At 39.5% G+C, this 11,765-nt stretch overlaps 1 protein-coding gene across 1 annotated transcript in view; it reads right to left on the bottom strand.

Annotated features, from left to right (window-relative positions):
• PTPN18 (protein tyrosine phosphatase non-receptor type 18) overlaps positions 1-9,441 on the bottom strand; it is a 53,160-nt gene extending 43,719 nt beyond the window's left edge. Inside the window, exon 1 of the mRNA XM_032211046.1 lies at positions 9,303-9,441. Within this exon, the coding sequence (XP_032066937.1) occupies positions 9,303-9,395 (93 nt within the window). The 5' untranslated portion in view covers positions 9,396-9,441. The remainder of the gene's footprint in view (positions 1-9,302) is intronic.
• Between the last annotated feature and the right edge of the window lie 2,324 nt (positions 9,442-11,765).

Here is an 11,765-nt window from a genome sequence, read left to right on the forward strand (position 1 = left end):
TGAGACTACATATAGGAATTAGCAGTGTAAGAAGTTAGCATGCACCCCTCTCCTAGGAAAATGAGATATTTTAGGAAATACTAAAAGGGCAGAATATTTTCCCTAAAAGGGAGGCAGAAACTCACACCCCCAGCCCCCACATTTGTCAATGGGCCATTAAGGCCTGGGCCAGTCTATTGTACATAACAAAGATCTACCCCCTTCAGGCAGAGCCATAGGAGGAATTGCCCAAAGCCCCTTCATTACATCATCACCCAGCAAAGCTCAACCAAGCTTGGGACACAGACAACCTACAAAGTTACCACTGCGTGGCCCCATGGGAGTCTGACAACCAATCAGAATACAAGCTCAAATTCAAAAGCCCAGAGAGGGCATAAAACCCAGGCACTCTCAGCATCTCTTCCCTTTTTGCCCAGGACCTCAAACCATGTGATCCATCCTGTCCACCATTAAACCATCTTTCCAAGCAATCTCCATATTTCCAGTGTCTTTCTTCCCACTTGGAACTGAACCCAGATGGACATTTCTTCCAACAGGAGAGAGTCTCAAAATGACATTTATGATCATTGTGCAAAGTGTAGTATTCAGAAATAAATCTCACTTGTGGAACAGATTTCATGGATTCTCTGAGAAAAGGACAGGTCACAGAATCCTTCAGGATTGTAAAGTTTGTGTATTTTGAGATCATGGAGCTTAAAAAAATTCCCAAAGCCTATCTGATTTACCTTACTGCCAATGAAAAATGTCATCATTAGCATATTTCAGAATCTATCAAAACAGCTTATATCCTTGGAAGGGCTCCCTAATGTTTTATCAAAATCCTTTTCAGTGTAATTGGAATCTACTCTGCCCTGTATAGTAAAAGGATATAAATCTTCTTTCTCATCTACATGAGATTCTTTAAAACATTTTGAACTGGCAGTTTTATCTTTTCAAACTAATCAATACCGCTGATTAATTGCCTCAGCCACCATCGTGGCAATGCTTCTTTTGTCATTTTGATAAACGTCTCCAATCCTGCCAGAGAGCTTTGAAGCACCACCATCATGTTATCCATCTCCATTCTAAGGTCTTTCCTTTCAGGCATCTGGTTTGATTTCATCTGCAGTTCTCAGATTCCTTGTTCAAATCATTATTTCATCTAATACAGTGCTTGGGTCAAAACTTGGTGGTACTCCATTTGTCACCTCCCTGTAGATGGTAGAAGAGTAGAGCAGGACTTAATATGGGTCTCACCCTCTAACTATGGGGATGAGAAAAGTTGGGTTCTAAGTGAGATCCAAAAACCTTTCCTATGGTTTTAGTGCAGTCTTCCTCCTTGTATAACACTGTTAAGAGGAATCTGTGGGTTAAGCAGGAGATAGCAAGGGATAGTAGCGTTTTAGCAGTTTTCACCCAATGGTTTTTATTTATTTTGTTTTGTCTATCTACCTCTCTGCATTGAAATCAGTAAAGGAGAAAATGCATAAACCAACCTCAGAACAGAATGGGGTTATGGGCTTACAGTGTGGCTTTAGAGAAACAGTGTCGCTTTCTATACAATGGGTACAAAGTCCTCCAGCTAGCAGAACTGGAAGTTAGGACTGTGCTCTTGAATAGGAGTTTTCAAATAACTTCAGTCTGCAGAACCTGTTAGTTAAAGCAAAGTTCCCCATGCAGCAAAGTTCTAGCGCTAAACAACTGATTGTGCTTAAGGTTCCACAAAAAAAAGTTCGAAAAGCCTAAAAAATGCAGGCTGCCCACTTAAAGCATGAGGAAAGGCATTAGGCAATGAACATTTAATTCATTGTTTGCAGAATGTGCTAGGAAAGGGAAAATCCAAATTACACCAGTGAACTGTTGTTTATATATTTTTTTCTTTTGCTTTTGTGTTTCCTTCCCTAAATACGCACATTGTTTGCACCCGAGAGCTTTTTCTATGACATTTTGAATTCGACTCCGGTTCCCAGGTACAGATTATTGTTTTAGCTTAATCAACAGATGATATCATAGTGGAGCCCTGTGCTGACTAGCCTGGATGTGCCTCTAAGACATCACCTGAGTTTCCTTTGTGGCCTTTGTTTTTCTCTTTGCCCAGCCAGGGCTGAGAAATGGCAGGTGAGGGAGAAACAGTCCAGGACTTTTATTTATACCCTCTCTTGGTCTGGATAAAGAGACAGCAAAAGACTGATAAACAGATATGGCAGAATGTCCCTTTTTTTTCACCTGTATCTGGATGGCTGGTTCTTGGCAGAATACATTTAGTTAACCCGTCCTGTATAAAACTGTTTCTGGGCACAGAGAGATTCTAGGATGCAGAATTACAATTTTATCACTATCTGTCGGCCTTCTGTCAAAACTATCCCATCTTCAGGACCACCTAGGATGCTTCCATAAAACACTTTTTACTGATTTGTCCATTCCCTTTCCTATTTTATTCCTATGAACTTTACTTGCCTTTAAAGCCATGCCCAATTTTCTTTTCTGCTCTTGTTTATTAGATTTGTATCCTGGTTTGTTTGTTTTTTTGAGGAGATGGGTTACAATTCAAGGCAATGTACTTCTCTTTGTATTTTCCCCACAACAGCCCTGAGAAGTGGAGAAGTGGGCTGAATTATAAGGACTGGCCCAAAGTCATCCAGCTGGTTTCTGTGCTTCTGCTAAGATTAGAATTTATAATCTCCTGTTTTCTAGTCCAACACTTTAACCTCTAGGTCAGTCTGTTGCCCATGAAGGCCTATTTGACAAGAATGTATACTTTTCCAGCAAAGGTTTTAGACTTCACACCAAAACCTTTCCTCGTGTTAGGTTGCTCCTCAACTATCCTTGAATGTGGAGAAAAATGTATCTACATGCCATTTCTTGCCTTTATTCCCAGTTAGCATGGTCAACTGGATTTCCTCCAAGATGACAAAGCTGAACAGACATCAAGGTTCCTTTGGACAGATTAAGAAGAAAAATCTTACTTTCTATGCCGGAGCAACCAAGGATGACAGTTAATGCGTTCGTTGGGGTTGAGATAAAGACAACATCTTGGGAGAGAAAAAGTGTTGCCCTGGTCTGTTTATGCCATGGTTTATTTATTTATTTATTTATTAGACTTATTTACCGCTTTGTAGGGCTTTCAGCCCTCTCTAAGTGGTTTACAAATTTTTTAGCAAATTGTTTAGCAATTTTTAGCAAATTGAGTCAGCAACTTGCCCCCACAGTCCGGGTCCTCATTTCACCCACCTCGGAAGGATGGAAGGCTGAGTTGACCTTGAGCCGGTGAGATTTGAACCGCTGAACTGCAGATCACAGTCAGCTAAAGTGGCCTGCAGTACTGCACCCTAACCACTGCGCCACCTCAGTTACATGCAAGAGCAGAAATTTTCTAAGACAAAGGCCTCTGTTTGTTGATTAAATCCTGCAAAAGGCATGGACCTTGTGGAAATTTAGTATATTCTTTTCAGGAGGGACTTTTTTTTAAAAAAAAAAAGAGAAACAGGAACAATAGTAAATACTGTTGTCTCATTTCTACTCTGTTGGTCAGCCTTTGTAATAATAAAATAGTAAGTACTGTCTGCGTATTGAAAGGTTGGGGGTTTTTTTTGGTCAGTTTTGGATAAAAACAAATAGCTCAGATATACCTGGAATTCAGCGTGCTAGTATCTAGTAGTAAATTAGTCTCTGATTTGGAACAAAAGTATTTACCTTGGAAGTAAATCTATTCAAAAGTAGCATGTTACTTCAAGGTAAATAAGAATCTTTTTCTTAGGCAAGTTTGAACCCCATTTCAGAAATCAACTAATTCCTTGTTTATAACCTCTGTGGAAGTCAACTGTGCATCCCTTTGGTGCAAAGAGACACAGATGGTTCGTGGTTTTTATTCCTTTATTGTTTTTAGTGGTCTAAGCTATCCAGAGTTCTATGGAAATGGGCAAACTTTAAAATTAATAAAAACAAAAAGGGACATTGCAGACATCATTTGAACTAATTTTTTCATGCTCTGTGCCTTCCAGACATCTTGGACTAAAACTTCTTTCATCCTCACTCTGAAAGTTGGTGAAAGCTGGATTTAAATACTTGATGAACCTTTATAGAAATTGGCTCCAGGTCTCTCATTTTCTGGGCATTCACAGGACAACATGACCAGCATTTGAAAAGGTTCATATGTATTCCAAGGGCTCTTTGGAAAGTCTTCAGGAAGAGAATTGGGTTATATAACAATGAGGAGGAGCGAATTTCTTGGAGAACAATCATTGTGAGAAGCCTCATGTGGCCAGGCAGTGGAGGCTCAAACATGCTGCAGCTTGTAGAAATCTCAGCAGCTAGCAGGGAAACTGGGCTGCTTTGATATCACTTTCAGTCTCTGCCTTGGTGGAATAGGAAGCCTAAATTGACCATATGCAGGGTGGAGGAACATAGACTTAAAAAGGAACTATATATTAAAGCATGTCTTTGTTTCTTTGTTAAAGCTATATATTGCCTTGTTCTTCGTTTACAGAGAGATAACTCAAACATACAAACTCAAAACGTATAACAACATACATTTTATTCTTGATGAATATATTTTATTCTCCTTATGTAAACTGAGAGCATACGCACCAAAGACAAATTCCTTATGTGTCCAATCATACTTGGCCAATAAAGAATTCTATTCCTATTCCTATTCCTATTCCTATTCCTATTCTTATTCTATTCTCCAAACATTGATTATATTCTCTGTGGAATATTAGTTCAAAGACAAGGACTTTTCTGCCCTATTATGCCAATTTGATGTAGTGGTTAAGGTGCTGGCTTAGAAACAGGAAACTCTGAGTTCTAATCTTGCCTTAGGCACGAAAGCCAGCTAGATGACTTTGGGCCAGTCATTCTTTCTCAGCCCAACTCATTTCACAGAATGGTGGTTATGAAGAAAATAGGAGGAGGAATATTAAGTGTAGTTGCTGCCTTGAGTTATTTACAGAGTAATAATTGAAGTTGGATAAAAATCCAATCAATAAATACATATAAATTTTCAATACATACAGTTTCTGTTTCCTCTGCCTCTAAGCTAAAAGTGAAATAGAAATATGCACACAGACATATTTCTGTTTCACTATCTAGTTTGTGTGTGTGGGGGTGTATGTGCATGGGTGCGTACATGAAAGCCTGTGGGAAAATATTTTCATTTCCTCTTTCTGTTTAAATCAGTAGGTTATTTAATTAGGTCTATTAACCTTGAAGTCAAGATTTCTAGTATGTGAACTAGGTTTTCACAATCTATCCTTCCCCAACATGGTACTTTAAGGTAGGATCAGAGGTGGGTTTCTGCGCATGTGCAGAACATGAAAAGATTAGTAAAAAAAAATGGCAATGGCAGCAGTGACTGGGGAACCAGTCGGGGGCATGGTCAGCCTGCCGTCCTTACAAGTTTGGCGACCCAGTCCCAATTTCCACTACCAGTTCTCCTGAACCGGTGCGAACTGGTAGAAGCCCACCTCTGGGTAGGATGCATTTGAATACAATTCCCAGAACTCTGAGCCAGCAAAGAAAGAATTATGTTCTGAATTTTCCCTTATTTGTTATTATTAAGTGAAGATGGACCAGGAAATATGGGAGAGGGGAAAAAGAATACTACTTTCTCTTCCTGTATAATTTAATACTGTATCACTTTAGATTTAGTGCATTTCTCTTTGCCTATCTTTTCCAAGCTAAGATCCTTCAAACTTTGCAATCTGTCCTCTTTGAAATGCTACTTTAGTCTAGCCCTTTCATAATTTTAGTTGCTCATTTCTGTACCTTCTCCAGTTCTGCAATCCTACAATTATACATTAAGTGGGAATAGTCATTTTTATTATTAATTCTTCTTTCAATAGTGACTACTGAAGTGCTTTACTATGGTAGCCAATGTGCTTATAGGAGGAAATTAGGAGGAACTGAGTGTTCCTAAATGTTACTTACAGTACAGATACAAAATAAGCCCTTTGAGTCTGAAACACCTCTGCTCATCTGCTTCCTAGCAGGATGTGATTACATTATGCAAAGCAACCCTTTCCCAAATGATTTAATCCAGGACCGTGTTTGCAAATGTACTCATTTTTTAAAAATCCAGTACATGCTGTGTGGCTGCTGACCAGACAGGTTGAATGACATCTTAAACCTGAATTTAAATGGAATGTATCCATGTTATCAGTTAGGGCAGGGTTAGGCAACCTTTTTATACCTACTTTCCACTTTTGTATCTCTGTAAAATTTTCTATATGCCCACCAATTCCACAATACTTGTGATTTATAAAGTAGGGAAGTAACTTTACTTTATAAAATTTATAAAGCAGAGTTACAGCAAACCCCTACCGCCCACCATGAAAGCTGGAATGCCCACTAGTGGGTGGTAGGAACCAGGTTGACTACCACTGAGTTAAGGCTTTCTTTGTGAACCCTTTATAATAGTGGTTTTTTTTTACTCAGTTCAAGACCAACAAGTCTTTGAGGCATGTAGAAATATAATATCAACTCGTCAGAGGGCTGGCAATCATACTCAGTTTAAATACTCAGTTTATATAGGGTATTTTGAATTTGCAGAATGGATCAGTAAGGATGTCTTACACAGAACGGAAAACTATCACTACTTCTTAAAATATAGTTGGCACTGCAAGGACCAAAATATGACTCATAAGATATAGAGGGTTCCTGCATGTAGCCCTTTATGGTCAAACATAGCTGGCTGTATTTTCCCATCTCTCCAAGTGAGCTAAGGAATCTAATGAGTCTTTCTAGTCAGTTCACCCATAAAGTGACCAATTTCAGCATATCTTGGCACATGATGTGCAGTAGCCAATTGGGATGCTGGAGGGCTTAGAAGGACTCATAATTTCAGTTGTCTAGCTGAACATGGAAAAGTCCTGCTGGCTTTGTGTGCCAGAAACTTAGTCTCAAAGAAAAAAACTGTATTCAGATTTATAGACTATAATTTACTCTTCATTTTACACAGCTATTGATTTCTAACAAATTGTCCCTCACAATTCTAAAGAAAGCATTCTATTTTTTGAGGGGGGGGAATTGCAGAGAGAGGCGATGCAATCCAGTGCATTCCTTTTAAAGTTCCATAAATATGATTCTAATGGAAGAGAATATTTGTAGCTCAGGGTTGAATTGTGGGGTCCTTGATGCCCACTGAGCTCGGTTGTTTTCTTGCAGACGTTTCATTACCAAACTAGGAAGCATCCATTAGGTAGCACTGATGATGTTTGTAAATGAAACATCTGTGAGAAAACAAACAAGCTCAGAGAGCACGAAGGACCCCACACAAATATGATTCCACAGCCCCTCCCTCTGAATCATTCCTTTCTCATTTTTTGAAATTATTGGTGTTTCTTTGGATAGAAATTTGAAGCAGAAATGCAAAGTCCTGCTCAATAGTGCATCAGGGCACCATTACTACATTTTAAAATAAGTGGTTACATACCACATCTAGAGAGGAAGAAGTTCCAACCATAATGTCTAAAATGAGTGTGTCAGTGGCTGAGAACAAATCTAAAATTGCATCAGGGCACTATTACTACATTTTAAAATAAGTGGTTACATACAACATCTAGAGAGGAAGAAGTTCCAACCATAATGTCCAAAATGAGTGTGTCAGTGGCTGAGAACAAATCTAAAATTGCTGGTTTCTAGCATCCCCTTCTTAGTGCCTATGCCTGCAGTTAAATCAGTCCTCCAAATTTAAAATAACAGAACTTTGGATCAAACACCTCATCTATTTGTTATTCTACAAACTGGCTAGCAACTTCTATTGTAGCATTAGTACTTTTGCCAGACTTTAAGGTTATTTGCAGAAGGTTTAAAAGTCAAATGGGCTTCAGAATTTTACCAATAGTAAAATCTATTGACAAAGCAGGAGTCAAAGCTATACATTATAATTCAGTATTATTTTGCAAAGGACAGAGAGGAATAGAAAGATGGCTTGTGTCCTACAGAAATTAGGACAGAAATGATTGAAATAAAATGAATGAATGAATAAATGAACTACAAATATCCTGGTTCACAGCTTCTTATGCGCTCATATAAATTTCACTCTAGAGTAGTATTTCTTAAAGTGTGGTCCGAGAACTACTGTGGATTCCCCAAGACCCTTTCAGGGGTCCACAAAATCAAAAATTATTTGCCTTACATTGAAGAGATTTGCAAATATTTAAAACAATGCCGCTCTTTGGATTGTTATTTTTATTTAAAAGAGGATAGGGTTTTTCATGAAATGTATATACTGACATTTATGTTAGCATCCAATGGACTTAATATCATTATTTTTACATAATTCAATAAATATTCTACGAATGCATTGACCTTCATTTTAATACACTAAATATCAATAAATATAACCCATACAAACAAAAGCTCTTTTCGGGTTCTGGAGCAAAATGTTTAAGAAACACTGCTCTAGCATAGGCTCACCCCTTCCTCATAACACCGAATACACTGTAATTTATGAGAAATTCCTGCCACATCTGATTGTTGGTTTATTTTGACGGCAAATGAGACATTGCTTTCTACTAATGTCATTTTAAAAAAAAAACCTTTTAGCAACTGCTCTCCTTGATACTAGGTTGTATGAAGTCCGGGCTGAATCAACCGAGCTTGATACAGTCCGGTTACTTCACAGTTCTTAAAAGAGAGATACGGGCAAACATATCCCAGTTGCTAAATCATTAAACACATATATGGGCTCTCTCCAAGAGCTACAATAGGCTGGCCTTCTCTCTTGGCATTCATCACCTGGCCACTTAACCTCAAGAATAATTATTGGCCAGTTGTAGAGGGATCATCTTTCCTTTTCCATTAGCTTTGGCAAAAGGACCAGACAGTCTTCGCAAGATAGACATCAGGCTAGAGTTCACACAAGAGCACATCAATACAATAAAGCGTGCATTGAAACATGAGCAAAAAGACATTTTTCAGCTGCCCAGTTCCACAGAAGCATTTACCAGGTGAGTTGCGCACCCACCACCATTCTGTTTTCTTTCCTATTTGGGGGTGGGAGGAAGGCAAGCATACATTTTGTAGGTCAGTCAAAAACCCAACATGTGCGTCTTTCTTGGAACAGAAGCACAGAGCCAGGAGCAGCTGTTGAATTTCTGTTTGCTGGGTACCTAATCAGAGCACTAGAAAACTGGGAGAAGGAGAGACAAAAGTGAACAAATAGCTTTGCTGCTGCTTTGCTTCTCGCAAAGAGAAACTTTTGGCTGTAGAAAAAAAAAAGAGGGAAATAGGTACTGACAGAGACAGCACAGGGTAGAATGAAGTTACTTCACAGCTTCCCTTAGGCCCCGCTCTTCATTTCCAGAGAAATAGATCTCACTCACCTGGAATTCCTCAGCCAGCTGCCCTTTCTCCTGCCCCGCCTTAGCTTCCACCTGGGCTAGAAAGCCCTTTAGGTATTCTTTACAGCGACTCATCCCTCTGCTTAAGAAGAGGGAACAGGGGGGCAGCGTTGGAGCTGAAGGTTCTGAAACGCTAAGAGGAAGTTGACATCCTTGCACCACGCCTCCAGATTGTGGCTAGTGGGATGGGCCCAGAAGACCTGCCTGGCTCTCTGCCTCCTCTTGGGAAAGGGATGGTAGCTTTTCTGCACACTGGGAACAGGGCGTGAACACTGAGCACCTGAGAAGCACAGGTCAACCAGCAATGTTCTTTGTGTACAGTCTCCAGATTTACAGCACATATAGTAGCATCTATTTACTGCACAGATAGTAGCATCCTTGATTGTCAGTTTCCTGTGTGGTATCTGGGGGAAGACTGTGCTCCCCCTAACAAGTTCCTTACTGTACACGTAAATACCTTGCCCCACCTAATTTATTTTTAAAAAATTGAAAGTTAATGGGAAACCAGTATGAATAGAGTTCCCTGTATGCTTCTTGACTCTACCAGCATTCTTAGAAAATAAAATGCTTTGTGACTTAAACCCTTCTTAGCTGTCATTTCTACCACATGTTCTGAAAAATCACATATATATCTCATTTTATACTCTATTTGGCATTTCAGGTTTTGCTAGCCACCTTGAAGTCTTGAAAAGCAGGACCTCCATCAATCAAATAAATAAAATAACTGCCCAAGAAACGGCTTAACCTGTTAGAACTGCTCTCAGTTGCAGCAATAGAGCACATCCACACCATAATTCGTGTCACGTGGTGTTTTTTCTATGTTACGTTTGCATCACTAGTTCTAATTTATGTGTGTTTCTTGTAAATACTGTAGAAAGTTTATCTTCACAATAGAGGGACACTATTGTATAATGTTGATATCATTTTATTATAATCTCCTCCTGCATATAGTCTCTCTTACGGTAAAAAGGCATAGGATCTGGTTATTGTTCTATTGCTGCAGTAACAACATAAATTATGTACTGTGAAAACGTATTTCAGTGGACTAATTCAGCAGATGAATGAAATAACGAAGATGTCCAGGAAATTTAAAAAAACCACTGTGACCAATGCAAATGATACCTTTTGCATAATTTACATTATTTGCACAGTAACGACATTGCAGGAATTTCACTAGAAATTGGTCTACCGAACCATGCAAAGTCTGCTCAGCTTAAATCAAGCAAACTGAGAATTCACTGTATATGAAATTTCTAAGCTTATTTTTTTCCCCATTTTAATTTCATTTCTTGTTTCTAATCCTCATGGGTTTCCAATGCACATGATTTCTAATAGAGGATTGAAATGCTTTATTTTAAGCAGTTACATTAAGTTTTCATATTAATTTTCCTCATTCACAAGTTCCCATTATAGGCTCATATGGTGCTAGAATGGCCTGGTTGGGCCTTGAGAAATTGCCTTGAGAAAGAAGTATGAAGCTATGTGGTTTTCGAATCTGAAGTGAAAATGAATTAGCTTTAGTTGAAAATATAACAGAGCGGGGGGAAAGAAGTAGCTCAAGAAATACCATGATAGTCAGTTGTTATAGGAAGAGAGGGTATAATAACTTTAGCTTATAATATTCACAACAGAAAGCTCCTGGCAATAATAATTTTTAAAAAGGCCAGGAAGATGATATGAATTATTCCCCCAGGCCCATCATAGCAAGTTCTTAATGCTTCAAAGAGGATAGAACCAAGAATGACAAGCCTTAGGTAGAGTTTTACGTACGTACGTATGTACGTACGTACGTTGTTAAATTTACATGTTTTCACATGCTCACCGGGGATTGGTTGCCCAAACCCCAGGAAGTTTAAACAGCTGTCATTGGTCAGTTGGTTTGCCGGAGCTCCTTAAAAGGTGAACTCCGGCAGCCCAGCCGGCAGAGTGCAGTCACTTATTCTTGCAATAAAAAGTGCTGAAACTCACTCGTGCCTCTCGCCTGCTGCTTCTCGCCAATCTAACACTGGTGACGAGGATGGGATCGCAAGCATCCCCTGCACCAGCAATTTCGACCCGCAGATGGAGGACTGGCACACATACATGGGGCGATTCTGGATGTTCCTGGAAGCCAATAACTACCAGGACCAGCCGGACAATAGGAAGCGGGCATTATTCCTCACTTACTGCGGAACGAAAATCTATAAGATGGCACAGATGTTGATTGCCCTAGCAGACGTAGAGACTGTCACATGGACAATCCTTCCACTCTGGAAGACCACTACACGCCATCCGCCGCCCCCATGGTGAGACGGAACAAGTTTTACCATCAGAGCCAATGGGAAGGAGAGACGGTGAACAATTTCATGGCCAGCCTCCGAGAAATTGCGACCCAGTGCTATGGATTGGAGGCTCCCATAGCCTATTACTCCAAGACCTTGTCCTTGGCTGAACGCAACTACAGCC

The sequence above is a fragment of the Thamnophis elegans genome, chromosome 2 (assembly GCF_009769535.1).
Source record: "Thamnophis elegans isolate rThaEle1 chromosome 2, rThaEle1.pri, whole genome shotgun sequence".
Lineage (NCBI taxonomy): Eukaryota > Metazoa > Chordata > Lepidosauria > Squamata > Colubridae > Thamnophis > Thamnophis elegans.